The sequence below is a fragment of the Poromitra crassiceps genome (assembly GCF_964638095.1).
Source record: "Poromitra crassiceps genome assembly, chromosome: 5".
In the NCBI taxonomy this organism is placed as follows: domain Eukaryota; kingdom Metazoa; phylum Chordata; class Actinopteri; order Beryciformes; family Melamphaidae; genus Poromitra; species Poromitra crassiceps.
The window spans coordinates 47,537,367-47,564,949 of NC_139642.1; the positions used below are offsets into that span (position 1 = coordinate 47,537,367).

General features: G+C 46.0%; 1 protein-coding gene across 2 annotated transcripts; it reads right to left on the bottom strand.

The window, feature by feature from the left end:
* Positions 1-1,343: 1,343 nt before the first annotated feature.
* Positions 1,344-27,583, bottom strand: LOC310776171 (mediator of RNA polymerase II transcription subunit 13-like). Of its 2 annotated transcripts, none has more exons than XM_083636349.1 (30): positions 26,929-27,583; positions 25,928-26,162; positions 23,043-23,211; positions 14,667-14,812; positions 14,348-14,545; positions 14,006-14,200; positions 13,680-13,839; positions 13,484-13,591; positions 12,657-13,367; positions 12,322-12,535; positions 12,069-12,099; positions 11,828-11,949; positions 11,632-11,716; positions 11,332-11,528; positions 11,031-11,230; positions 9,637-10,526; positions 9,341-9,502; positions 8,915-9,138; positions 8,588-8,783; positions 8,053-8,437; positions 7,177-7,393; positions 5,364-5,555; positions 5,006-5,229; positions 4,639-4,781; positions 4,354-4,512; positions 4,036-4,218; positions 3,696-3,841; positions 3,347-3,511; positions 2,874-2,974; positions 1,344-2,277 (listed from the first exon to the last, which is right to left on the bottom strand). In XM_083636349.1, the coding sequence occupies exons 1-30, from the start codon at positions 26,992-26,994 to the stop codon at positions 2,145-2,147; spliced, it is 6,357 nt and encodes a 2,118-aa protein (XP_083492475.1). In that variant the 5' UTR covers positions 26,995-27,583; the 3' UTR covers positions 1,344-2,144. The 2 variants fall into 2 exon arrangements, with proteins under 2 accessions (XP_083492475.1, XP_083492474.1); XM_083636348.1 differs by having other exon boundaries at positions 9,341-9,508.

The window sequence follows — 27,583 nt, forward strand, 5'->3', positions numbered from 1 at the left end:
AAAGAGGCCTTTCTGTGTGGAGTTAGCATGTTCTCCCGTGGTTTCCTATATCTAAAAATAAGAATGCCTTGTTTGTGTAATTCCAACATACTAATAGTAGCTTATACAGATTCATTCACACAGGCAGATTTTTTAGACACATCAGACTGGTTCACATTCCATTTTTATCTGATTCTTAGATTGCAGCCAAGCCAAATAATCAGTCAGACACTGCAAAGTTAAAGAGAACTAGAAGAGAACTAGAAGAAGAGAATTGTGGGGGTTGGCATGCTTGCTGTGTTGAAACTGTATTGACTTCCTGGCCAGGGCTCCCTCAAACAAGAGATCACTTCCTGGCCAGGGCTCCCTCAAACAAGAGATCTTGTAATCTCAATGGGACTCACCTGAAGGTTTAACGATAATAATAATAAAACCAATATGGCAATTCATAAAGTGTTAATTTACATTTGTCAGCATACAGGTTGATCATGGATGAAAAATGAGCTCACAAATCAAAACTCGAATTGTTCTGAAATTTTGGTTGGATTTGGTTGGATCACCCAAAACTCTCTTGATGACATCATCAAAATAAACCAAATGTGACGTCAGCTCTTTTAGAAAAGCAGAAAGAAGGAGGATTGTGGAGCCAAGTGGCTGCATGGATTTCTAAAGACAATAGAGCTCAACACAGTGACACAGATGGCCTCCAACATGTAGATTAGAATCTAAACTGCTGGCTAGAAAAATAGTCATTCCTATTGTGGCTGTCATCCATTTGTTTGGGTTTATGGATCCTGTGAATTCTGGAGGTTGTCATGAGCTCTGCCCTGAACGGCCAGACGAATTGGGCTACCCTTCAATTGGATCCTGTTAATTGGATCCCATGAATCAGAATGTAAGGCAGGCAGTGATCAAATGAGCTTTGCGATGACATGTTCTCCTTGATTAGCTAATGCCATTCTCACTAACCAGCCAAATCCTTTTAGTACAGGCAGGAGGAAGGGTCTTTCCCCGGCCACGACCCATGACCCCTCATAACCCACAACACCTTGAGGTGCCAAGATGTTGTTCTTTCCGCCGTGCATATGGAAACTAATTTTGTCAATTCACATCGATTGAGAAAGATGTTTTACATTTAAGGCATTTAAGCCGACTTTTCCTGTGCAATTTCCAATGTGAGAAAAGCGTCGGGGCTAATGCTAAATGGAGCTAATCAGAAGGGAAAAGTGGATCAACATGTCCTACTTGATATTTGGTTTGAATCTGTGCTGTTAAACCAACCTGCACACCAGCTATTCAGTTGTCCCTCAACGTGGGGGGACAAGTGTGCAAAAAAGGCAACAAAAACAAAGACGATAGGTAGACGCACTTTATTCCTAAAACAGAAGCTGCACCATCAGTAGCGGCACACAATTATATGTACACATATACACACACAATTACCTAAATCTGTTATATAAAATATATAATCTGACAATGTACCTTTTATTCCTCTTCAGAGCTCATTGAGTTACTGTGCGAGAGACTCTGGCACCAAAGCAGACGGAGAGGTAAGTCTCATCCACTCATTGGGTGGGACGCAAATGCCCAGGCCAACTTTACTTCATTTTTACAGCGTGGCAATAAAAAGGTATGTACCCTTTGAAAAAATAATACTCTAAAAGCAATCTACAGCAAATTCACTTGAACAGGTTTCCGTATTGTAATTGGGAAAATTACATCACTTTTTAAACCAATTCCTTTACAGTGAGATGGCAATATACACACCCTCTAGGATTTGTAATATATAAAAGATATTAAGCATTAAAAATTCCACATTTAAAAACTTACAATAAATAATATATGCAGGCATTTCATTAGGATAAAATTTCATAGATTGCAATCTAAAGTCATTAAAAAGACAATTTCTTCTCCTTTATGAAACGTCCCTTGATCATCCAAAATGCTAAGATGGGTTCTTGGCTTTTGATTTGATTGATTCATTGATTGGAAACTTCCAGTCAGTCAGTGTTGTGTGAGATACACCAGGGAGGGCAGTGCATTCTCCACATCTACCCTGATGGAGCGTGAGAAGTCCTGGGATCCTTTGTAGCAAAAAAAAACAATCCATGATGATACCGAGTGATCTGTCAGTTCAAACCTCGGAAGTTAGATCCCCTTAGAGTTCAGAGCATGTTCATGATAAAGTTGTACATCTGGTTGAGCACCACAAAGTGAACAGGTAGACAGGAGCGCCGGTCCTGGGTTGCAGGATCGCATGTCAGCCAGGAGAGGGCGTTGTATTGCTCCAGCACAAATCTGTCAAACCAGACACACAAATGAGATAAGATAAGATTCGGTTATCACAGCAGCAATGTACATGTACAGCACAGTACAAAGAGAAGGTAATATAAAGTGATAGAATAGGAATAGTGCAGAAAGGATATAAGCAATGTACATACACAATATAAAATGATTAAAAGGTGTCTCAAAATATTGAACACGCGTCATTCCATTCATTTTAATGTAGACACTACCAGTCAAACGTTTGGACACACCTGAATGAATGTACAGTGTTTTTCATTACATTAAGGCCATTTTGCTCTAAAGGCTTATCCTTAAATGCCTTTTTTTTAACACATATAAATAGTAAAGTTGATGAATATGTTTGAAGTACTTTGCAAAACCTTTGCATTTCTATCAAAGCAAAGGGTGGCTACATAGATTTTTTTTTTTAAATATAAGATTGTTTTGATTAATTTAACACTTAACACTTTTTTGGCTGCTGCATAATTCCTATTATTTCAGTTTTGATGTCAGTACTATTAAGGAAGGAAAAATGTGTGGGTCCACTCCAAACATGACTGGCAGTGTAGTTCAATTATTCACAGATCGATCTGATCCAAGCAGTGTACCTGAGCACATCAGAGGTGTGGTTAGAGTCCAGTGGATGGGAGTGTTTACTGTGTAGAAGCTCATCAGATTGGACAGAAGACACATGCAGGTGCAGAGAGGCCTGGCAAAGGGAAAGACAAATACAAGTCTTTACATTCATTTACCTGTAACATAATTTGAGGTGCAAGTGGCAGTTTACCTATCAAGACATACAGACCTGAGACTGATAGTATTAGCAAATAATTCTTAGCATTTGTCTTATTAATGCTGGGAGAACCCGGTGACTAGAGATTGTCACATAAGACACAGCAAGTTCAGTCTATTTCCAAGTCAGTTTGGTACACTTTTCTGTGATTGACACAAGCCAAACTGTTCTGCTGCTCCAAGAAGGTGAAACTGATCTGCTGCTCCAAGAAGGTGAAAATACTAAGAGTTAAGAATTCACGATAAATACTATTTAACCCGGGTCTGCAGAGATATGGTGCTGATCTACCTTGAGGAAGAGTGGGCACTGGTTCTGGGCTTGAGGGCAGGCTGACCAGAACCAGTCGGGGAGTGGTCCGGCCTTGGCTGTGGAGATGAAGTAGCCCAGGGCCATCGGCTGCTGCAGGATGTTCAGAGCCTCCTCATGGGACTCCATACGATCTGCACTCTGGCCCTGCAAGAGGACATCCACAAAAACAATGAATAAAACAATACTCAACATGTCTTTTGGGTTCAAATTTAATTCCAGCCACTAGGGTGTTGGTAATTGAGATATGATTTTTTTTTATCAATTCCTTATTGATTCCTTCTGAATGAGCTATACCACGGAAATGATTAACTATAAAAAGGAGAATGACCTTGCTGCCATCTCCTCCCTGGTGGTAGTGGGAGCCAGGAGAGTGTCCAGGCGAGGTGGTGGGGGAGTTGGGCAGGATGTTGATGAGGTCCTGATCCACCATGTCATTGTCAAACAGGTCAAAGATGCCCATTCCGTCAGATCCGTCTGCAGAGAAAAACGTCAGATCCATGAATGAGCTCTTGGCTGATGTGAAATCAGCTTTCTTTGCACTCTTAACCCATGCTACCATGGCATTCTAACTGCAGTAGTACGCAATGTCCGTTATTAAACATTTCATGGATGTTGGGCAATAAGACAATAGACTTATGCATTTCTTTTGAGGTGGCTGCGGGACGTACCAGGATTGATGGGATTGAAGTTGATGTCAATGGGCTCAGCGGTGTTAGTGTTGACCTGCACCATGGCCGAGGTGGGAAACACCAGGATGTGTGTGCAAGAAGTGTCCTGAGGCGTGCTCAGCTGTGACGTCTGCATGTTGAGCGTGGTGCTGCGACCAAACACCGACCCTGTCGACACGGAATCTAGAGGAGAGAGGAAAGGAACAGTTGGAGACACATGCAGAGAAGGGTCCGATTAGGATTAAGAATTACGTAATTGAAAACGAACTATTAACTTGCCTCTCTGTCACAAAGTGAAAACAAGTCGGTTGGTTTTACCTGGCATGATGACAAAGGAGCCCTGGGGCTCCATGGCAACCAGGCAGGCGCTGAGGATGCTGGGAGTGTCCGCAGCAGAGATGCCACACATCCGACATGTCTCCTTCAACCGCTTACTGAGAGACTGCAGGTTCCTCCTGCTCAGCAGAATACTCCAGTCTGAGAGATGAGAAGAGGGAGATTTTCATCACCAAGTACTTGTGTGGTTTGTGTTCATACAACTAAATAAGGCTTAGTCAATTGTATGCTGTACAATCAATGCAGATATTTGAAATAAGCGTGAACCTCTCAGCTCGCCGTGGCCCATTCTGCCAAGCCGTCCAATCACGACCCTCCACGGCAGTGAGGTCACCTGCACCAGGCCGAGACACCAGTCCCACAGCTTCTGCAAACCCACTCGCCTGGCTGAGCCCTTTTTCCTGCGAGCCCTGCACCAAACACAGCAAATAGTAATAGACTTAGAACCGAGAACATCAGAGCTCATTCAGACAGATTACAGCTCTCCGCAGCGTACCACGTGTTGCCCATCGAGTCTGTTCCGGCAGTTTTACCGGAGCCGTTACCGCATCTGGTGAACATTAGGCATTGGAGTATTGGCTATACAGCAGGATCCGCATATGAATGAACCGTGTGTCTATGCGGGTGTGAGTACCTGTTGGGCACATCGATACTGATGATGCAGGTCTCCAGCAGTTCTCCATGTTGGTCAGTGCAGGAGGCCAGTAGCCAGCGCTGGTCATGTGAAAGGCAGTAGCCCACAAACAAGACGTTGTACTTCTGGGACGCCTCGCCGAATGTCTCCCCCAACTCTGTCTGCTTGTCTTTCACTGGTGCCAAGATGAAGGGGGGCGTGTACAGACGTAGACACTCAGGCCTCTGTGAAGCGGGAAAAGATGGTTAAAAGAAAAAAGAAAAAATCAACTAAATAAGAGGATCCAAACACAAATTTCTCAACTCATTTTCAGCTGGCTTCGTTTACGAGTAACAGTTGCAACCACAGTGGCAATTACCTCTGGGCTTTTGAGTGCCATGTCAATGGCAAGACCAGGGCCAAAGCCAGTCAGGGCCTTGAAGTTAGTGGAGTTGGGCAGAGGGCGGCGACACTGAGTGAAGACGGAGAAGGCCAGGGACTTGAGGTGCTGGCCATAGAGGTGCCGCTCCCCACTGTGCACAGGCTGCAAAAGGTACTGGCAGGGAATGATCTGATAAAAAAAAACAAAAAAACATATACTGTTATTTTAAACAGGCATTTTATGGCATTTTAAATCTCAGCATTTGTTGTGGTGCTAATCTGGTCCAGAGGCAAGCAACTGTACTCTACTCAGTCTTAGGCTGGCTTTACACAGTGAAACTTTCACGCAACTAGTTGCAGGTTGCAAATTGCAAAAAACAGTTGACATGCAACTTGACATTTACACAAAGCAATTCAAAAATAATCTAGTCTCATGCAACACGGTAGTTTGTTTCATGGTAATGTTTGGTCTGTCATATCGTTTTTCCTTTTCTCTCTCGCCAACAGTAGATTATATTGTATCAAGTGGGAGTGTCATTGTAACTTGTATCTTTGTATATTATTTTGTATAATTTTCTAGCTGGATAATATCAATTCGGACATGTTGTATCGGGTTTTTTTCTGTCACTGGCTGGCTACTTTCTTTCATTATGGCTGTCCCGCAGAATAGGAAGAGAGCCATAAGTACATTAATAGCCTACTAATGTTTTGATTGGCCATTGCATGAAACTAGTTTCACAAAGTTTATGTTTCAAGTGCGTTGCAGAGGGCTTTAGACCATGCAAATCATATCAAAATGTTCAAATGCCACCCAAACAAAATATATTTCAACTTCCATTACTGAGTAAATTGCTCCATTTAGACATGAGACAAACATGCAAACATAATAACAGCACAGCACATGTAATGTAATGTGTGAATCTCAAATCACCATCATTAGAGCCTTGACTGCATACAGGCTAGAATTTAGCTATGCATCAATAATTTGTGTACAATTACAGAGAAATATGAGTGACAAGTTATCCATCTTCTAAGGAAGCAAACATGTTGTGATCATCTGAAAGTGAATACTGTATTAACATGATTGTGGTCTTCAATGTGATATTTACTCCACTAAGAAGGCATTTTATGTAGTTTTCTGAAGTCAGTTTCCACACAACTTTCTGTGAAATCTGATCAAATGCATTTCAGCTGTATTATTATATTTTAACGCAAAGAATCAGCCAAAAATCCATGTGCAACGAATCTTTCTGCTCAGTAGAAAGGACACCAATCCTGTCCAAAATTCTGGCATTACTCATTTTGAACTCGGGTCCCTCTACTTGGTTCAAAATCCCCCTTGGAATATTGATGCAATTGTGTAATCATTGCATATCAAAAGGTGTGGCAGTTACCACCTGTGTTGTCTCCACTAATGGGTCCCCTGCTCATTCTCACCCTCCCTTTGTGCCTGCTGTCAACCTGCACTGCTGCATCTCACAAATAAGCAAAGGCCGGGGACAGATCAGCCAGCTTCACAGCTTTCAAAGTGACACGAGGGGCAACAGGTTACAGCAGTGCATTTTGGGTGTTTTCACTCGAAAACCGGTATTTGTGACAGCTCGAGATGGTGTCAACCAACTACAACACATTTGCAACAGGCTCCCTTTCCACCCACCTTTGTTCTGGTCAAACCCATCCACTTTTGAACAGTGCCTCCGAGTTATGCCCTTGCCCAAAATTCAAGTTTTAACCCAAAATGTGATGAATTACCAAAAAGCAAGAAACCATCAAATGCTGTTTCCTCGTGACTTAAACGCCGAACTCTGTACCTGTACGGAGACAGAATTCCTGATGTGAGGAGGCAGGAACTGGAGCATCTCCAGGTAGCAGCGCAACAGGCCCAGTGAGTAGGCGCTTGAGTGGACCTCTCTGTCTGCGTCTTCGTAGCTGAAGGGGTCTACGATGTACACCACGATGGCAGGTGGGAAAGACACAGCATGGGATTCTCCGTCTGTTGGCTTGCCCACTTTGTCTCTCTCCATTGTGCTGGTAGGGAAAGTGAAGCAGTTGTTCAGCAGGCCGGTTATGTACACACCCAGTTGAGCGGTGAGATTTTCACTCCCAACTGATGGGCATCTGACCTAGACCAGAGGTTCTCAAGTGTTTTTCAGCCAAGGACCCCTTATACAAGATAGAAAATATACCGGGGACCCCCTCATTCTGATTTGTGATTTTGGGCTCAGCTTGTTTCCACGTCAACGTGCTTGACATTTAAATTGATAGGTTTGTCAGATTAGAATGTAATCCATGAACCATTTTAGATTTAAAGCATAACATATTTTCGTTGAACTATGAAGCTTTTGCACACAAAAAAAGTCCCCCCCCCCCCCCCCCCCCGAAAACTTTTCGCGGACCCCCTGGCAAAGTGCCATGGACCCCGGACGCCCATTTGAGAACCATTGACCTAGACTACCGGTCAAAAGTTGGGACACACATTTGTCAGATTTTTAACATTTTCCACATTTTAGAAGACATCACCACTATGAAATAACACAAATTGAACTTTACCAAACAAGTGTTAAATAAATCAAAACTATCTTATATTTAGATTCGTGAAAGGCTTTGTGAAGAAATCAATACATAGGCATCAGGAAAACTGTACATTCAATCAGGGGTTTCCAAACCTTTGCCTGGCAGTAACCTACCTCTCTGGTGCTTCGGTGGGCCCCTGAGGCTGGTTGGCAGATGGCCCGTTTTCTCCCAAACCTCCTGGTCCCTGGGGGTTTGGCTGCGGTCCGTTTTGAGACGTGCTGCCTTGCAAGCCTGCCGTCCCAAAGGGGGGGTAGGAGCTTGGCTTGGCCGAAGCCATTCCCCCAATGGTCTGGGGGCCTGAGGAGGAGGAGGAGGAAGACGAGGAGGGAGGGGTGCTGTTGACCTGGGCAGAGCTGGTGCTGGAGTTGGTAGTGTTGGTGCTCGGGGGTCCTGAGGTGGTGCTGGAAGAGCTGGAGGTCTGGGAGGAGGAGGAGGCCACAGTGGGGCTGCGCTGGGACAATAGAGAGCTGTCCAGAGACTGCTCCGACAGGTATGGCGCTGAAAGAGGTGACAGGTAAGACAAGGAGATCAGCACTGCTTTGATAAACCACGTGGCCGGACTTGTTCATAATATTAATGTTAATAAACCACGTGGCCGGACTTGTTAATAATATTAATGTTATTAAAATGTTAATAAAGGTGCGTTACCCAGATCATAGCGGCACACTTGAGCAAAGAGTTTGAGCTTATTAAAGGCGTCATTGTTGCCGTCTCTGGCAGCCATCTTAAGGAACCATTCGCTAAGGGGCTGCTCTGCCATGCTCCTGCCCTCTGTGGTGCCAACCTTCAACAACCCCTCTGGGTGAGTCTTACAGATGGACCTGTGCTGCCCAAGCTGGCATGCCTGTGGAGAAAAATGGGAGTGAATGAGAAATGAAAATCATCATTACATTTCATTAGAAGCTTTTTTTTTTTGTGTGTGTGTGGGCATGTCAGGGCAAGAAAGATGAGTTTCATTAGCTGCCAGCTGCACACCTCATACACAGCACTCAGGTCCTTGAAGAAGGTCTTGGCTCCACGGAGCAGAGCCTCGTTCTCTGGGCAGACGACAACATATCCCACGTCCCTCTGGGAGCCAAAGGGATCGAGCAGAAGCTTCTCCCAGTAGGGCAGCCCGAATGGAGACAGCACCACAAAATCATACTCGTATCCCACCAAAAAGGTCGGGATGGGCAAGGGCTCTGGAGACTCGTCTGTACCTGGGGTGAAAAGACAATCAGGGTTTAGCCGGAGCTCTTGCAACAACTATTGATCATTTCATCCCATGCAGTCAGGAGCGAATGGAATGTGTGTTTGAAGACTGAAGCACCCAAACACCCTATGACTGGTCTCAAATCTGTTAAATTATCATGGATCAGTTATGATTAAGGATCAGTCTGACAGGGTGTGCTTTACACTTACCATAGGATCCTCTCCCTGCCATCTTGTGAAACTGCTGCCAGGTGAGTGGTCCCTGCACACCCCAGGAGCGCACACTCCTCTTTTTCTGAATGGTGTCCTGCAGCACAGGCTGGAGGGACAACAACACCCGCAGGACGTCCTGAGAGAATAACTTGCTCATATCTGTAGCTTCAGGGAGTGGACAAACGGGGGGAACAAGGGAAGGGACAATTAGCATGATCAGGTTTCGAGCAGTAGGAAGGGAAAAAATGAAAATAAAGCCGATGTTAACTCGGTGAAATTGAGGAAAAACTCACATTTGCGTTTTGGCCATTGATGAAGACAGGTGCTTTTCACTAGTGTTTCATCTACTTTGCCTCCTGACATATTGTCCATGAACTGCCTGCCATGCTCCAGCGCCATGTAGCAGTCATTATAACAGTCTCTCTCTGCGACCCGCAGGAAAGAAGTGGGAGCTGCACTCACAGGCTTGGGATACTCCACACCCGCCATCGGGGCAAACGGGTTAGTGCACTGGTCCTGCAGCAGCAGAATCAGCTCATCTGGAGGCTTCTCCTTCAGGCTGCTAGCCTTGTGTATGGATGTGGCACGCAGTTCTTCGAAACTCCGCTCCGTGTCCCGACTGGCGTCCGAGCCCCGTCCCACCACGTCGAGCTCGTCCTCCAGGAAGAGGCCGGCGCATTGGCCAAAGCGTCGGTTGGTGACGGCGCTGAAGCCGCACGTGCAGGAATACTGCGCCTCGCCGTTGTCGTTGAGGTACACCCCGACGTCGGCTCCCCGGATGTTCATGTTGCAGACGCACACGCAGCAACTGTCGAAGTTGCAGTCCTTGAAGAGGTTCATGACCGACTCGGAGAGGATGAGGGTGACGTAGAGGCTGTGCGCCTCGGGGATGGAGGGCACCGTGGCCGGCTCCACGGAGCTGAGGGGCCGGCAGGTGGAGGGCGTGGAGGCGGGCGAGTAAAGGTCAGAGTTGTCATACTTGAGGGAGCCCTGGACGCTGGAGGGGCCGCGGGGCGTCCGTGGAGTGCGAGGCGTACGAGGGGTGGGCACGGAGAAGCGTGGCGTGGCCGGGGAGGGCAGGATGCCTGCGCCGCTGTTGCTGGGAGGGGCGCTGTTGGACATGAAGGGCGTGTGGGTCTGAGGGGTGTAGCTCTGGTAGTCTGGCTCCACACTGGGGATGTTACTGACACAGGGAAAAGCAAGAATGATGAGACCAAGTTCAGATTCTACCACATCAACACATCTTGACAATGTCCCACTAACAGTAAGCATGCCAAGTGAAATTATATTAAGCCTGGAAACTAAAATTGCATTTGTGATCATACACAATCGTGCAGCAGTTCATGACAGTGGCACCTACAACTTCAAGTACATGTGTCCTTCAAAACACAGACACCCCAGAAGCTGGCAGTTCTCTCGTGGCGGTTGAATCTGATGGAAGTATAGTCAGATAATGCTGCAGTGCAATTAGCTTAGAATACTGCATGGAGACACACTAGTACCTGGAAAAATTAGTTACTAAATAAAATGACAATGATGAGTCATCAAGAACATCCCCTGCTGGTGCTGCCAAAGTAAACTGACAACCTCTGTGGTCAACACTGGGCTATTTAGTGGTTTTGCCGGTCAAAAAAAGAAAAAAGAAAAAGCACAGCCCTGAGCCGTTGGCGATGCTAAATGCATTTACCTGTCTTTGGTGAGGAGAGTCATGGATGACACTGGCTGTATTAGTTCCAGTTTGCCCATGGTCCAGCTGGGCGTGTACACACAGTCTTCTGGTAGCTTCATAGGAAACAGATACTGGCTGGGCAGGACCTTCAGAGGCGCATACATGGAACAGCCTGTGAATGGCTGACTTGCCTCCGGCTTGTACACAAAAGAGAAGTCCTGAAAGCAGAGATAGGGTAGAAGGGACACCAGTTACTAATAAAGAACTAAGGCTATTTAAAAACAGTGGACAAATAGGGTAAATGTAATAAATGACACACCTTGATTTCAGAGGGCTTAGGGCTGCAGAAACCTTCTTCAACCTCCATCTTGAAGTGGTTGAGCTGGCTGCCATCCAGCAGGGTGAGGCCCGCCCCGGCTTCCAGGCCACCGTACTCCTTGTTCATGGGAGAGTAACCTATGATATGCTGCTCCAGGGAAGGGGGCGTGGGAAACATCTGGTGCAGGTCCGCTGAGCCTGGCGAAAAGACGGGGAAGAGGAGCAAAGTTACCATCTCTCCTCGGAAGACATATGTTCAAGTTGGTATAATGATCTGCCGATGCTTAATTAGGCTTCTTACTTATGCAAGACAGGGATTCCAAAGTGCCTGGTTTAGCTTCCTTACAGCCAAACTCTGCACCAAGACCAGCCCTTCTGGATCCAGGCTGTGTGAACAGGGGGGGAGGAAAGGTAGGGTTTGGTAGCTGCTTTGACACAGACTACAGCTATTTCATATTGTGCAATTTAGGGGCTAATGTATTCAAAATGACACTGACCGCTAGCTCATCTTCATCAGAATTGAAGATTTTGTCCAGGTCACTGAAGGAGACAGCCAGGTCGTTCTCATGGATCAAGCTGGTCGAGGCTGAAGGTTTACTGCCTGAGGATCCTTGGCCATCTGCAGCACAACAATTCAGACGGATGTTGAATGTGTGTGTGTGTGTGTGTGTGTGTGGGCGGGCCTCTAAATGTCTGGTCAAATGAGTGAACAGTAATACAAAAGGAAGTCATTCTCACCATCAGCTGAAGTCCCAATGACATCGTCACCCTGGGTCAAACAAAGGCAAGAGCAATCTTAATATTCTAGGAACACCACATAATATGACTACATCCCTTTTAACTTCAATGATTCATCTTACTCATAATAATAATAAGACTGTAATATATGAAGTGTGCACTTCCTCTCAAAAGGTTATTAGTCTGTAGCACCATAGAATACGTGTGAAGAAAAAGACTGGGTTCAATGCCCTGTGGCTGGTTAGGAGCCCACCTTGTGTTTCTTGCCAACCTCTCTCTCTGCAGCCTTGTCCTTCTTCTCAGTGAAGCTGAACTCTTCGTCTCCCTCTACGAAGGCATAAGGGTCTGGCTCTTCACTGTGCTCTCCGTCTCCCCTGGCGGAGGCAAAATGGCTGTTTCTCCGCTGGGCGTACGTGTTAACCAGCTCCTGAGACACCTTCAGCGGCTGTGCGGAGCCCGACATTAACCTGAGAGGAGATGAACAGCGCAGAGACGCTCAAGAGAGACCGATGCGAGCATACCGTTTAAATTAACAGCTATAGTTGCCATTTTGATGCCAGTGAGGAGGACTAATTCTAAAATACTCACTCAGTGACAGACACCACGATGTCTGATCCTCCACCTCCTCCAGAATCATCTCGTATTTTGTCCACAGGTAGCTGGGGTGTGAGGAAGTCGGACGCCTTCTTCCTTGGGAGATTGAAGTACTTCCAGGGGTTGTGGGTGGAATCTTCATGGGGGTTGATGGCTGAGCCCACAAACACAGTGGGCTCCAGGGTCTCGGTGTAGGCCGGGGGGAAGGGCACGGGCATAGACATGGGCTCCAGCCGAGGTTCCTCCGACGAGGCCTTTTGGGGCAACAGGCATGGCTCCACTGACGGGGGGTAGAAGGGTTGGTGAATGGGCGTGGACGAGCTCTTCATGGCACCTGGCTCGCCCTCTGCGTGGTCACAGGGATGGGGGCTGAGAGGAGGGGGCTGGGGGGAGCCGGCCAGGTCGGAAGGGGGGCCGTGGGTGTGCAGCGTCGGCGCTTTGGAGGGGGCCGTGTCCACGTGGTGCAGGCTGGGATAGGACCCCTCGTCCTGCGATCGCAGACAGAGCCTCTGGGTCTGCGGCTCGAGGGACTGGTCCTCAGTCGCGGCGCTGCGGTGGTGAAAAGGCATCTGGGGCCTCTTCTGCTGCTTCTCGCCCTTCTCCAACTTCTCACCCAGCTTGTGCTTGGGGCCCGGCTGGGGGGGCTGGCCCGATGAAGGTGGGTGTCCTGAGGTGCTGCTGGACCGCTGTTTCTGGTTTTTATGCCTGAGGTGAGGACAAAAAAGATCGTTAACAGCGGTAGCAGTTATAGAAGCCATCAATCAAGTATTAAATCAAACAAAAACAAATAGTCACTTGTACATGCGGTCCACTTAAAATACCTTGAGCAATTGCACTGTGCCCTATGAGTTGACTCCACAAAATCCCAAAGTCCTGTTTTGTCTGCCTCCTCCCCACAGGTCCCATTGGTCAAGGTAGAAAACTTCCTCCTATAAGAAGAAAAGATAGATTTTATCTGTGAGCACAGAGGTTCTCCTTTGGCTGCCAGTGTTAACCGAGGAGAAAAGCTGAGCGTACTTGTTCTCAGCACGGTTGATGTTGCACTCCTGCCACACAGACTCCACCACCTGGCTGGCCAGTCTGCGAGGGATTTTGCCCCCGTGCAGACCTCCGCTGTTCGAGCAGTAGCCGTCAGACGCAGAGGACAACTTCAGCCACCTGTGGGCAGACTGATAATCTGGAGGGGAAGAAAATAGAAACCGATAAGTGCAGTGCAATGAGTGTGCAGAAACTCACGGAAGGCACAGGCTGGACAACAGGTTAATGTGCTGAACTGCTCCATCTTTTGCAGGTTCACCGTTTTTACTGTGGCATTCCGGTACATGCACAGCTCTTGGTCTTACCGGTCTGAGCCTCCTCTGGTGACGTTGGAGGAGTGAGTGTGACAGAGGACATGGCGGGGTCTCTGTGAGCCGCCTGGCCCTGCTGAGCGCCACACAGGCTTCCTGAGGTGTTGGCTGAGCCCTGAGGGACCACAGCAGGCAGGTCCGACAGGGGGATAAGCACGAGGCAGGCGGGGTAAACCATCCTCACTCCCGCTGGAACAGAACAAAAACAACCTGTTAGCATATTTCAAACAACTTCTAAATCCATGTGAAAAGCACCGTAAGCAGCAACTTTCTCCCTTGCATTCGGTGGACAGAAGGCGACCTCTATTCTAACAGGATGACCTCAGACAGTCTTACCGACGAGGACCTCCACAGCAGCCAGCGAGTCATCCTCCCAGTCCGTATCCTCCATCTTGTCTTCCTGGACCTGCTTGGGACGGGGGCTGATGGGATAGAACTGCCTCCACTCCTCAATGAGCTTCTGGGTAGGGTGGTCTGACATCTTAAAGGACTGGCCTGTGAGGGTCCCGTTCAAGCCGTACGGACTCAGGATGGCTGGAGTGGAGGGAGGAGTCGGTATACTTAGTTAACACAGACTCCCTGATAGATAAACCCCGACTGAAACGCATACAGGTAAAGATGCAGCATCTTCATGTCAAACGTGGTGAGGTCCTACCTTGCAAGGGGCTGGAGCCCTGCTGGGCGAGGCTGAGGTGCTCCTCGCTCAGGCGCTGCAGAGGCTGGTGCTGGGCGATCTCCACGCTCGTGCACACGTTGCTGTCGCCGTGGACAAAGAAGGTGAAGGCACACGACAGGTGCTCACTGTGACGACATGGAGAGAAAAACATGAGGCAATCGCAGGGATAAGATGCTCCTATTGTCAAGCACCACGGGCCCCACGGCCCACCAAGCCCAAGCCCCTACATTTGGTGGCCAAAGTACATTTCCGGTGGCCAAAATGTAAACTTATGTAAAAACAATACAGAAAAGGCAACCTAACACAGCCTTCCTTAACTGTGACACTGGAATGAATGAAAAGTCATTAACAGGATGAAAATATATCATTATTACTGTATTAGAGTGGTCTTGTTTTCCACCATGTAGCTTTTATTTTTTGGGGGCGTGAGGGCGTTTTTGCTTTTATTCAACAGGACAGTAGGCAGACAGGAAAGGCGGGGAGAGAGAGGGGGGATGACATGCAGCAAGGTACCACGGGGTCGAATTCGGCCGCGCGAAGGACTAAGCCTTTGTGGTACGCACTCTACCAGGTGAGCTAGCGGGGGAAGAGGCTCTGAAAGTACCATGTAGGCTGGCTTCATTGCATAATCCACATCAAACGTTTGCAGCAACGAGCTAGCGGCTAGCGCTGTTTGTTGAGATCCACAGATTTGACACGGAGGGAGCGGAAAGGAAATCCATATATGGTCGCTGCCGGTCAGTCAGAGCCAACTGTAGAGCTTGCAGGGAGCGGAATGGGAATGGTCGGCACCAATGGGAGGGCTAAGTCGACCAGGCTGCTTCAAACAGCCAGACTAGTGTAAGAGTTCATTGTTCTGCAAGCATAGTTGCATCATTAAGGAGCGTGAAGATATTTTTAAGTAAGCATTTGACCAAACCAGCTCATCCACCAACAGGTACTGGCACCAGCCTCACCTCACTGTCAGTAACAGAAAGCTAAAGTAACCCCTGCAGGCTCTCCAGTTAACAGTGTTACTCCACACCACACAGACAGCTCACACACCACAGACAGCTCACACACCACATACAGCTCACACACACACACACACACACACACACACACACACACACACACACCACAGACAGCTCACACACCACAGACAGCTCACACACCACACACAGACAGCTCACACACCACACACAGACAGCTCACACCACACAGACAGCTCACACACCACAGACAGCTCACACACCACAGACAGCTCACACACCACACACAGACAGCTCACACCACACACAGACAGCTCACACCACACACAGACAGCTCACACATAACACACACACCACACACAGACAGCTCACACACCACACACAGACAGCTCACACCACACACAGACAGCTCACACACCACACACAGACAGCTCACACCACACAGACAGCCCACACACAGCTCACACACCACAGACAGCTCACACACCACACACAGACAGCTCACACCACACACAGACAGCTCACACCACACACAGACAGCTCACACACCACACACAGACAGCTCACACACCACAGACAGCTCACACCACACACAGACAGCTCACACACCACAGACAGCTCACACACCACACACAGACCGCTCACACACCACAGACAGCTCACACACCACACACAGACAACTCACACACCACAGAGACAGCTCACACACACACACACACTCACACACACACACACACACACCACAGAGACAGCTCACACCACACACAGACAGCTCACACACCACACCACAGACAGCTCACACACACAGACAGCTCACACACTCACACACCACACAGACAGCTCTCACACACACACACCACAGAGACAGCTCATACACACAGACAGCTCACACACACTCACACACCACAGAGACAGCTCACAGACAGCTCACAGTGAAGGAATGACTGAGGAACGGGGGAGGAATTAAAAGGGAGGAGAGGAGACAGCTGCGGGAGAGAGAGAGAGGATGTGTGAGAGCTCTCATTCTTAGCATATTTGGCTGCTCACTTTGATCCATGTCATTAAACCGTGCTTCCAGGTGACAATTTGCCTAACAGACAACGGGGCAAATGGCCATGGAGGGAGGCTAAAACCTTCAATCAGACAGTCTCAGCTTCAGCACAGTCTGACCCTGCCTCAAACCTACAAGTCAACAAAGAGGCCAGAATCTGAGTTATAAATACACGTGGGTGACTATTATAGCCTTGAAATGTAAAAACACCATCCATCTTTATATTTTCTAACTACTAGTTCTGGAGGTAAATGCACTAAAATAGTCCTTGTTGACATGGTTGCTGTAAAACCACAGTGCAGACTCAGCTCTTTCCAAAGAAGACTGCCCTGTTTACCAGCCAGAGGGCAGGCGACAGTGAGACTACCAGATTTTTCAGTTAGGAGGCTGCCTCAACAACACCCACTTGGAGACATCTGGCAAAGGGGCTGATTCTCTGCACACACACACACACACACAGGCTGCACAATTAGAGATGTTCACGGTTATCGTATTATCACGGTATTCGTAAAAAATTGCTGAAAATGTTCAAAAAGTACTGAGAGACTCACTGAAATCATTTTACAACGTTTTATATTGAAAACTCAGACCGAAAAAGGATTGATACACTCACTGAAATCATTTCTCCAAGGCTGCACTTTTGCATCTGGGAGACTGTTGCACCTTCCTCGGCTCATGCCCATTTTAGAACGCAACCTTCATTTTGATGTCAACTATAACACCTATAAAATTTCATGACTGCATCTTGCACAGTTTTGACGCCATCATGTTTGCAAAATCTGTCCACAGACAGACATATGTTAAACAGCTGGGAAAGTACTCAAAATGACTTATGTGCTAGTTCCCGCTACAAATAGGTGTCTCCAGGAGGACCACATTTTGCCCTGATGACTCACTCACAAGGTGAAAACAATACCAGTCTGGCTGTCGCGGCTGGTAAAAATGATGTGATTATTACTGGGGTCTGCTGGTAACCAGTCCAAATGAATCCTTCATTAGGGTCTGGATGCTCTGCTATCCGCCACTGATTCAGTGACACATTTTTCAGTCCCAACTGATTGGTTGCTGTCTGTGTCAATCATCGACTTAAATTGATACGAACTGAAGCTATTACCTTGTTCCACTGATTATGCCACTGCAGCCCAATGACAGCAGCGCTGTTCTCTTTGTGTGTCTGTTCTCAGTTCTCAGTTTGTTAAACTCTTTGTCTGGTCCAGAGCTGGAAGCCCGGAAACAGCCACCATGAGTTTGCCCGCTTCGATAAAAATGGTATTTTAGAGCCACAATATTGTTATAAATAACAACTAGCCAACATATATCAAAGCTGGTGGGCGTTATGGAAAGAGCGTGACTCAAAATGGTTGGCAGTTATATCAAACTGGTAATTCAGTGGTGTTTAACTGCCACATAACTAACATGCTAACAGCTAGCTAGCCAAGCTAGCAGCGCTCTGCAATGCATTATCAGTAACGTTAGATCACGTTGATGAATTATTTAATAAGGTCCCACCGCCTACATCGACCAGCCAATCAGGTGTCCCGGACAGTATCTGTCCTGAATAAACGCAGTGGATGGGCGTAGGTCCAGACCCATATGAAGAGTGTGACAACGGCGATTCATATGGGTCTGGATTAGGGCTGTGAATCTTCACTGGCCTCACGATTCGATTCGATTACGATTCAGAGGGCTACGATTCGATTCGAGTACGATTATCGATGCATCTCGATGCATCTTAAATCGATGCATCACTTTTTTCCGCAATACATGATTTATTTTTTCTCACTTTCTTTTTTCTCACTGTGTGGCTACTTTTAAAATAAAAGTGCATTTGGAATTGCATTGTATTATGATCCATAATTAAAATAAACAACTGCATGTACTTCCATTATATTTTATTTGATTATTACAAAAAAAATAAAAAAATAATAATAATCGATTTTTGACATTTGTGAATCGATGCAGAATCGTGCACGTCCGCATCGCGATGCATCTTATAATCGATTATTTTTGACACCCCTACTCTGGATACCAGGCTAGGTCTGCTGACTCTGCTCTGTACCAAACAAGCATGTGTCTAACGATACCTCGATACCTCGATTATCGATGCATCTTAAATCGATGCATCACTTTTTTCCGCAATACATGATTTATTTTTTCTCACTTTCTTTTTTCTCACTGTGTGGCTACTTTTAAAATAAAAGTGCATTTGGAATTGCATTGTATTATGATCCATAATTAAAATAAACAACTGCATGTACTTCCATTATATTTTATTTGATTATTACAAAAAAAAAAAAAAAATTTAATAATCGATTTTTGACATTTGTGAATCGATGCAGAATCGTGCACGTCCGCATCGCGATGCATCTTATAATCGATTATTTTTGACACCCCTACTCTGGATACCAGGCTAGGTCTGCTGACTCTGCTCTGTACCAAACAAGCATGTGTCTAACGATACCTCGGTGTGCTCCTCCTGCCACCTGAATATTGCACTTGACATATTTCGATATTGATTTGATTAATTGTGCAGCCCGTCACAGACACACGCACACACACACAAGTCAGTGAGCATGCAATTGCCTCAGTTCCAAACAACAACAACAACCGTTTTTCAGCTACTAAACACTCTGAAATCATGGGCAAAGCTGCTGTGCATCAAACACAACTCTGCTCGTCTGTTTGGATCACTGGAGCAAAGAAGCCAAGGTTCAAATGAACCTGTCAGTCAGGGAACTCCAGGATTCACTAGCCCTCTCATTCAAGTGCGAGGGGATGCCAAACCTATGCCACTAGCCTTATGGAGAACAGCGACCATATTACAGAAACCTCCGAACATGCAAATCCTTTCTTATCTGTTTGGTAACCATGGTCATTAGAGTTAGGACCCGATTTAGGAAAATCCCCATTACAGATTAACCCATTGATACCTGATGCAGGATACTGCAGCATTTGCGTGTATATCCCTTTAAGACCGCAAACACCGTCTGTGTCCTTTTCCCTTTAATGCCGGCTGTGACGCAGACGCGTAGTATACAGATCCTTTCCAAAAAGTGTGAATATCATGGAAATATCATGGATGACCGTGGGCTTCAGCGGATTGTCAAGCAAAGACGATTCAAAAATTTGGCGGAGATTCAGAGGGAGTGGACTGAGGCTGGAGAGTCAGTCATAACTGAGAAGTAACTGCTGATTTTATTCACACTATTCTAATTTCTTGAAATACTGTTTTGGGGGTTTTCTGGAGCTGTAGGCCAAAATTATGAAAAATTAAAACAAATAAAGGCTAGAAATATTTCACTTTTTGAAAGGAATTGTGGAAAAAACTAACTTCCATGATATTCTATATATATATATATATATATATATATATATATATATACATTAGGGATGCACATTTTCCGCAAATTCCAAACTCGATCATTGCTAACAATCAATCGATTAATTGTAATTAAAAAAAAAAAAAAATCCAAACCATACCAAATGCGTTTTTTCCTCAATAAAACGTTTATTTATGCAGCAGCAACGTATTGTATATTTCTCACAGCATTGCATAGCCTACACTATGAAACACATAAAAACATGGAGGCATAACTTTTTAAACAGGTCAACATTTGCCCAGAATCCCCGTCACGCCCGCAGGGGCTCACTAACCCACGCAGAGTGACGCGAGGTTACTCCAGGTGAGCCAATTTATCGGAATGAACACTGTTCTACTTGAACAGCATCTTATGACTTGTCTGAAAAGGGCTATAGTGATGTAGCCGAGTGTCCGGGTCCGCCTATTACTTACACTTTGTTAAAACAATAAACGAGAGTCAGGCTGTAACGTTATAACACGTTTCCACATTCATTCTCAGTTAGCTCCTAGCGTTAGCACCATAGGTTAGCCCACACCAGCTCTGGTCAACAACATAAAGTCCCTCACTTCCTCACTACGGCAACTCTCGAGGGGACAAACACAGAGCCTCGCATACACGCTGAACACAGTCTGTTACAGTGATATCATTGCGCCCTCTGGAGGATCATTGAAAAATGATTTGAAAACACGATTTAATGCGTTGCTTTTTATGTTTTGTTTTGATCGAGTAATTTTTCTTTGCTCGAGTAAATCCTTAACAAGCAATTAATCGAAACTTGTGTGCATCCCTAATATATATATATAGCTGGTTTCAAGACATGTGACCGATGAAATGCACCGTGATTCGCTGAAATAGACATGGCGAAGGTGAAATGCATTGTGGGTTTCATAGTTTTTTTCTTTTTGCCTGGACGGTGTGGAAAGTTTTCCAAAGCTGAACTTCAACATGGCTGACAAGGCAAGTCTACGACGATTCCCGAACACGGCAACGATGATGTTGAAACGCAACCTCGCTGGTCTTCGTCTATACTTCGTGATTAAATTTTGCTCCTAATATCCAAGAAGCTCCCTTTTCTCTTGATTGCTCACTTATGTTGATCTTTAGCAATAATGCTGCCCCCAATTTGCGGTCCTGAAATTGGCTTGAGGTATGACCTATTGTGGACCAAATATTAGGGCAAGTGCCATGATGACTGAACGCTATAAAGGGAGTTATACCCAGTCTGTGATCAGACATACCTCACGGCGGGTTCACACACACGCCTAGAGCGACGCTTTAAGCAACGCCTAAGCAACGCATAAAATTTAGGCGTCCTTGTTAACAGAAGAGAGCGTTCACACATACCGCTGCCACGCTGCGCTGAAGCCACGCTCGCGCTGCGCTGCATTTATCGTTTAGGCGTCTGTTCTATTTTTCAGCGTCTAGGCGCGCTGAACTGTCAAGCTGGCTGTTGTTTCTGACGGACTTGGGCCATATTTTCTACCGAGCTTGCCCAAAAGGGAGGGTGGAGCGCGAATTAACGAGTGCAAAGTAGGAGAGCTGTCCTTCATGTGTTCCTCTATTAACGTCTTTTCTGTCAGATGTATATATACCCCCCCTGTCTCAATGCATGTATCACTCATGGTGTTGATGACTCATAGTCACATGATTACCCGAGGGAAAATAACAATTACAGCCGGCCAGGAAATAGACAGACATCGTCACTTGCACATTGCAATAAAAAAAGAGGACTCACCCATGCTATAAATCAGATCTGAAAAGTGTAAAAAACTGCTGCTCATGTGATCAGCGTAGCGCAGAGCGGGGCTTCAGTGTGGCGTCCTGTGTGAACGCAAATAGGCGCCTAGCGTGCATGAAGCGATGCCTATATGCGTAGGCATAGCTAAAGCGTAGCTTTAAGCGTCGCTCTAGGCGTATGTGTAAACCCGCCGTCACTGCATGTCTGTTGGTTGATACTGAGTAACCACTGTTTTGACTGATTAGGTTGGACAATGGTTTGATTTTCCATTTCGTTTCATTAATGATAGGAGAAACTTTGGTGTAGATCAGTGGTTCCCAAACTGCGGTACACGTCCCCCGAGGGCAGTGATTCTCAACCATGGGTACGTCGTGTACCCTAGGGGTACGTCGTGTACCCTAGGGGTACGTCGTGTACCCTAGGGGTACTTGAGCAGCTTGCAGGGGGGTACAATTTATTTCCAAAATGATAAAAGCAATATTCCAACTCATTTCATAGGCCCATCTTGGTAAAACTGATGACTTTTTCCAATTGAAAACTGTCAGAATTGTATTAAAGGGGAGTGATTCAAATGATTTCCAGTTACTAATCAGATGTGTTAGAGAAGCCTTCTAAAAGTTTAATATGAGGTTAATTATTAGTTAATTAACTGTTAATAGAACTAATTTAGGAGAATCATCAAGTCGTATGAATGAGGGGGTACTATAGGCCTGGCAAAACAGCTCAAGGGGTACATAAGACAGAAAAGGTTGGGAGCCACTGCCTAGGGTTACATGGAGATACTTGAGAGAAAGGGGGGAAATGGAAAAAATTAAGAATACATCTACTCAGGAGGCTGTAATTCAACTCTTTTACTCCATGTCTTATGTTGTAATGTTAGATTCTTCACATGGTGGGTTATCATTCATTCATTGCATCATATGCTACCTATTCATTGCATCATATGCTACCTACAGTATAGTTTTCTCTTGCACTTTTCTAAGCAAAATGTTGTAGTCGGGTAAAGGGAGTACTTGGATACAGAAATCAGGCAAAGGGGGTACTGAAGCATAATATTAATAGAATCAGAAAAGAAAAGGAACATGAACTCAGACAAATACAGATGCCAGCATGCTCCATCTTGGAAACGTGTCAGAAATGTGGCAAAAATGCTTATCATGATCCCAGGCCAAAGTGAAGCAAACACTGACTTTGTCACCCACTGCAATATGTTCTAGGGAGCAGAGAGCATACCTTTTATTGATGGGCTTCTCCTCCTTCTGGTAGGGCTTCACAAACCACTTGCCAATGCGGACAAAGCTGCGGTTCATGAGACAGCGCTCCAGCAGGTTGTGGATGGCTTTGAACAGAAGTGTACGACACTCGTAGGACAGCCCGCTCTCCCACTCGCCATCCTCTTCACCTGAAACAAGGCAGAGACATTAACCCAGATGCTTTGGACAAAACTCTCCACTGGCTCCCCGCCTCCTACCGGATCAACCACAACATCCTGCTCATCACATACAAAGCCAATCATCAACTGCCCCCCCATATCTCACCGACCTCCTCTTCCCCTACCAACCCTCCCGGTCCCTCAGATCCACCTCAGCCGGCTTTCTCTTCACCCCCAATTCCAATCTCCATAGTTCCGATGACAGAGCTTTCTCCAGGGCAGCTCCCAGGCTCTGGAACTCCCTCCCCCCTGACATCAGAGAATCACAGTCCCTCAATTTTTCAATCCCACCTCAAGAGCCATCTCTTCTCCTCTGCCTTCTCTTAAGTCCCCCCCCCACCTATCCCTGTGTGTTTGTATGAAGTTTGTCCATTGTCTGTTGCACTATCGTCATCGCCTTAGTGTTAGTGTATAGTGTAAAGCGTCTTTGAGTCCTTGAAAAGCACTATACAAGTCCCATGTACTGTATTTTTATTATTATTCTGTGTTGTGGAGACAACTGCCTCATGTTAACTGTTGGGGTACGTCTACACGGGTTCAACTAACCTGATGCTGCCAGATGTATGTTACACGGAACCATCTGGGATGTCATCTTTGGAAACGAAACTTTGGAAAAGGACGGGTAATTGGATGAACCATCTGTCTATCACCGTCTATCATACGCTAATTCATCGCTTTCGTCACACCTAAATCCCGCCCGTAGTAGGGTTGGGCACTGATCTTCGAATAGTCATTTTTATTATTAAAAATCAAATAGTTTATGTGACAATCGTCTTGTCTTAAAAAGTATATTTTCCCTTGTTTTTGCAGGCGCCTGTCTCTTTAAGAGCATGGCAAAGCCACTTGTATCAAGTTTGTCCAAGTGGCATTGCCGTACCTGCTGCGGACCCACTTGCCCATGTGCAAGACAGTCTATGGTGCAGAATGGCTCAGACAGCTTGTCAGCTTGTGACAGTAGCAGCCTGTTCCTGGCTAGAAATGTACATTAGGAGAAATGGTGTTAAACTGTATGTGTTCCGCAATAAAACAACACTCAGCCACAAGGAAAAGGGTTCAAGCCTCGTTGCTGCATGAATTTCGAATAGTATTTTTGCTAGAAATGCCCGCAAAAACAGTTTGGAGTGCGGCAAGCTCGATTTCTCGTGCCAACGTGATTTCGTGAATACAGCTCCCTCTGAAAGTTAGGGTTCGAAACCCATGGGGATACTTAGTTTGGCTCTGTAGACAGCCGACTACGGTAATACTTGCAGTGACCCAAATGAGCATAAGAAAAATTATTTCAGCGTTCAGCTGAGTAGTTATAATGCAAAACATGTAACCCAGAACAGAGCAAGAGTCCCTCTGTGCCAAAATGAAAAATGTCCTCTCATACAAAGCAAATCTCTTGTGAAAAAGTACTGAACGTGTTCTCCAATCGAAGCCTCGTTGCTGACATTTCTTAAACACTGCTGCCATCAACAACTGTTTGTGCCATACTATGTCACTTCATCATGACTGAATGTGAATTTCTAACTTAAAGATTGAATTTAGATTATTATTCCTATGATCTTCATAGTTTAGTTGGGAAAATGTCAGTCAATACTGTCAACAGAAAAGTAAAGACCAATCTGTGTTGTCATCAAGAAACACTTTGAGGAGCTCCTAGAAGACAACAGATTGTGTTGTCTAGGTGACAGTACACAAGGGCATTTTCCAGAGATATGTAGAGTTAGAGATTTGTAGCAACAAATATCCACCCCCCCCCCCCCCCAGATTTCCCCTGCATTTTCTCCCCAATTGTACTCAGCCAATTCCCTGTCCCGGTTGTTGCTCCACCCCCTCTGCCGATCCGGGGGAGAGTTGTAGACTAGCACAGGCTAGTCTACAGTCGCCAGCCACTTCTTTTCACCTGACAGCAGATCATGCTCTTCCCCCCAGTTTGCCTCCCCCCAGAACAGGTGCCCCCGACCGACCAGGACTCATACCCCCCTCCAGCTTCCCACCGGCAGACACGGCCAATTGTGTCTGTAGGAACGTCTGACCAAGCCGGAAGTACCACTACCGGGAATTGAACGCAGGTCTCTGTGGTGTTAGTCGACTGCTTTTCACCTCTACACTACTCAGACGTCCCTAGAGAAATGAACTCTTCATCCACAAATCAAGACTGGTGTTGTGATAGCTTGCTCTCTAAAGCTTGCCGCTCTGATATGTGGCTGAGACCCAGTGGATTCCAGAGGGCCTGGGAGACATAGATTTAACATAGATGACTTAGCATAAAGTCATGTAGGCTATAACAGGCATTGTATCATCAAAATAGAAGTGGAATTCTATGCCACAGTTCAGACTTGTTGGCGCTGTTAGTTCATTTGGGTATAAAAGCTTGGAACTAAGATTTTACAAATCCACCAATTGTTGCTGGCTTTCACTGTCAATACAGCAGCTGCAGAAAGTGCATCTTAATAAAATCACAGATTAGGCTTATGACACTCTGGATTCTACCTCTAAGAGAGAGTTGTGTTCACTAAAAGAAAATATTGAATAGTCTTTTACACTGTCAGTGTCCACATATTTTGGGTATGCGCAACTATGCCTGCTATTGAACTGCTGCGTAAATTCAATTTCAAGCGGAATCAATTAAGATAATGTGAGATTCACAAATAAGCATTCTGAGACTGCAGAAAACATCTGGAGCACAACAGGCACTTACTTGAGAGCTCATTATGGATAAGCTCGGCAAAACTGGGGTCGTCGCCCCACCAGAAGAGCCAGAGCTCCCGGCGACCTGGGGTGTGGTGCCTTCTCCACACACTCAGCACATCTGCCGCCAGGCATCGGCTGAAACTGCACAGGATAGGGTCCTCTTCGGTCACAGGGAATAGGATGGGCGAAGAGGTGGGTCCATGCCACACAAAACGCCTCCATTTTATTCCAGTCAAATCAGCCTAAGAGATGGAGAGAAACAATGCCAGAATGAACAGAGAGCATTGCATAGCTGCAGCACTAAAGCAAGTCAGTTGACTACAGAATGTAGTCGATGGGTATCTTTCACCCCCTGCATACACAGTGATGTGCAACGGCATACTAGCTACTTTCTCAGTGAAACACAAAATCACTCATAATTAGGAAAGATGAAAACTTGAGGCTTACTGACAACATGGGAAGTTTGTAGTATTGTATGCATGTGCTACCACAAATCAGGCCTGAATAACTACCATGCAGCATTTACTCTGCAGTTATAAACAACTGCCAGTGCTGAGGCAACATTGGAAGTCTAACAGCAAATTAGCTGGTACAATATGTAATGCCAACTATTTGGTTTATCAATTATCATCTAGGGTGTGTGGATGGGTCAGTCAATATTGCAGTGTCCCTTTAATTAGAGGAAAATATAGTGTGCTAAGCAGGTTTAGTGTCATTTGCCAATCGGCCTGACCAGTTACAGCTTGTAGCTAACACTGAACATTTTTGTTTCCAATGCCGTGTAAACAGACGATCATGCCAAATTCAAGAACAAGTACCCAATTGTACTGTTATATTGCAGCGTCTGCTGTCTCCGTTATTAAAGTTACACGATTTTGCAAGTTGCAGGCCCGATGCCTTCACGCAGCTGACGTTACAAAGCTTGTTGCCTTATTAGCCAAAATGGCTTTCTGGCCTCCCAGTATATAAGAGCTAACGTTAGCTAGCGCAAAGAGCAGAGTGTCTTACCAAGCAAAATAGGTTGGAGTGGCAGTCCTCCAAACTGGCCCCGTTTGGTACAAAGCACGAACTCATCCTTTCACTGAGTAGTTGTCACGTTAGAGTCCATTGTCTCAACCATCACGAGGAGGGATAACTTATTTCGCTAACTTACAGGCAATGCGCTATTTAGGTGTAATTATCTCGTGAAACAGCAAGCGTTACCAACTAGGTTAGCTAACGCTAGTCCAGCACAGACAACTTCTACCCGGCGCTAGCCACTACTAGCCGGATAGCGAAGCTAACGTTAGACAGCCAACCAGACAGTAAACTGTATTCGATTCATCAATCCTATTTGAAATGTAACGTTATTGTCTGAGTTAGCCGACAGCTTGCGGCTACATAACTAACCTTAACGTCAAACAGACAATGTTAACATGACATGGGCAGACTAGCCTCCAATCAAACACCAGGAAAGCTATGTGCGCAATGAAAATATGAGATCGCAAGCTAAAAAACTTCACCTCGGAAGCATAGTCCCTGGTTAGCTAATGCTAGCTAGGCTAGCTGATCTGAAACAATTTCAAAGCAAAGGAACTCTCCCCTCCCCCTGATCTCTATTAGCTTACTAGCACACAAGCTAACATACCAGAGCTCCAACGTTAGCTAGCTAGCTAGCTAAATA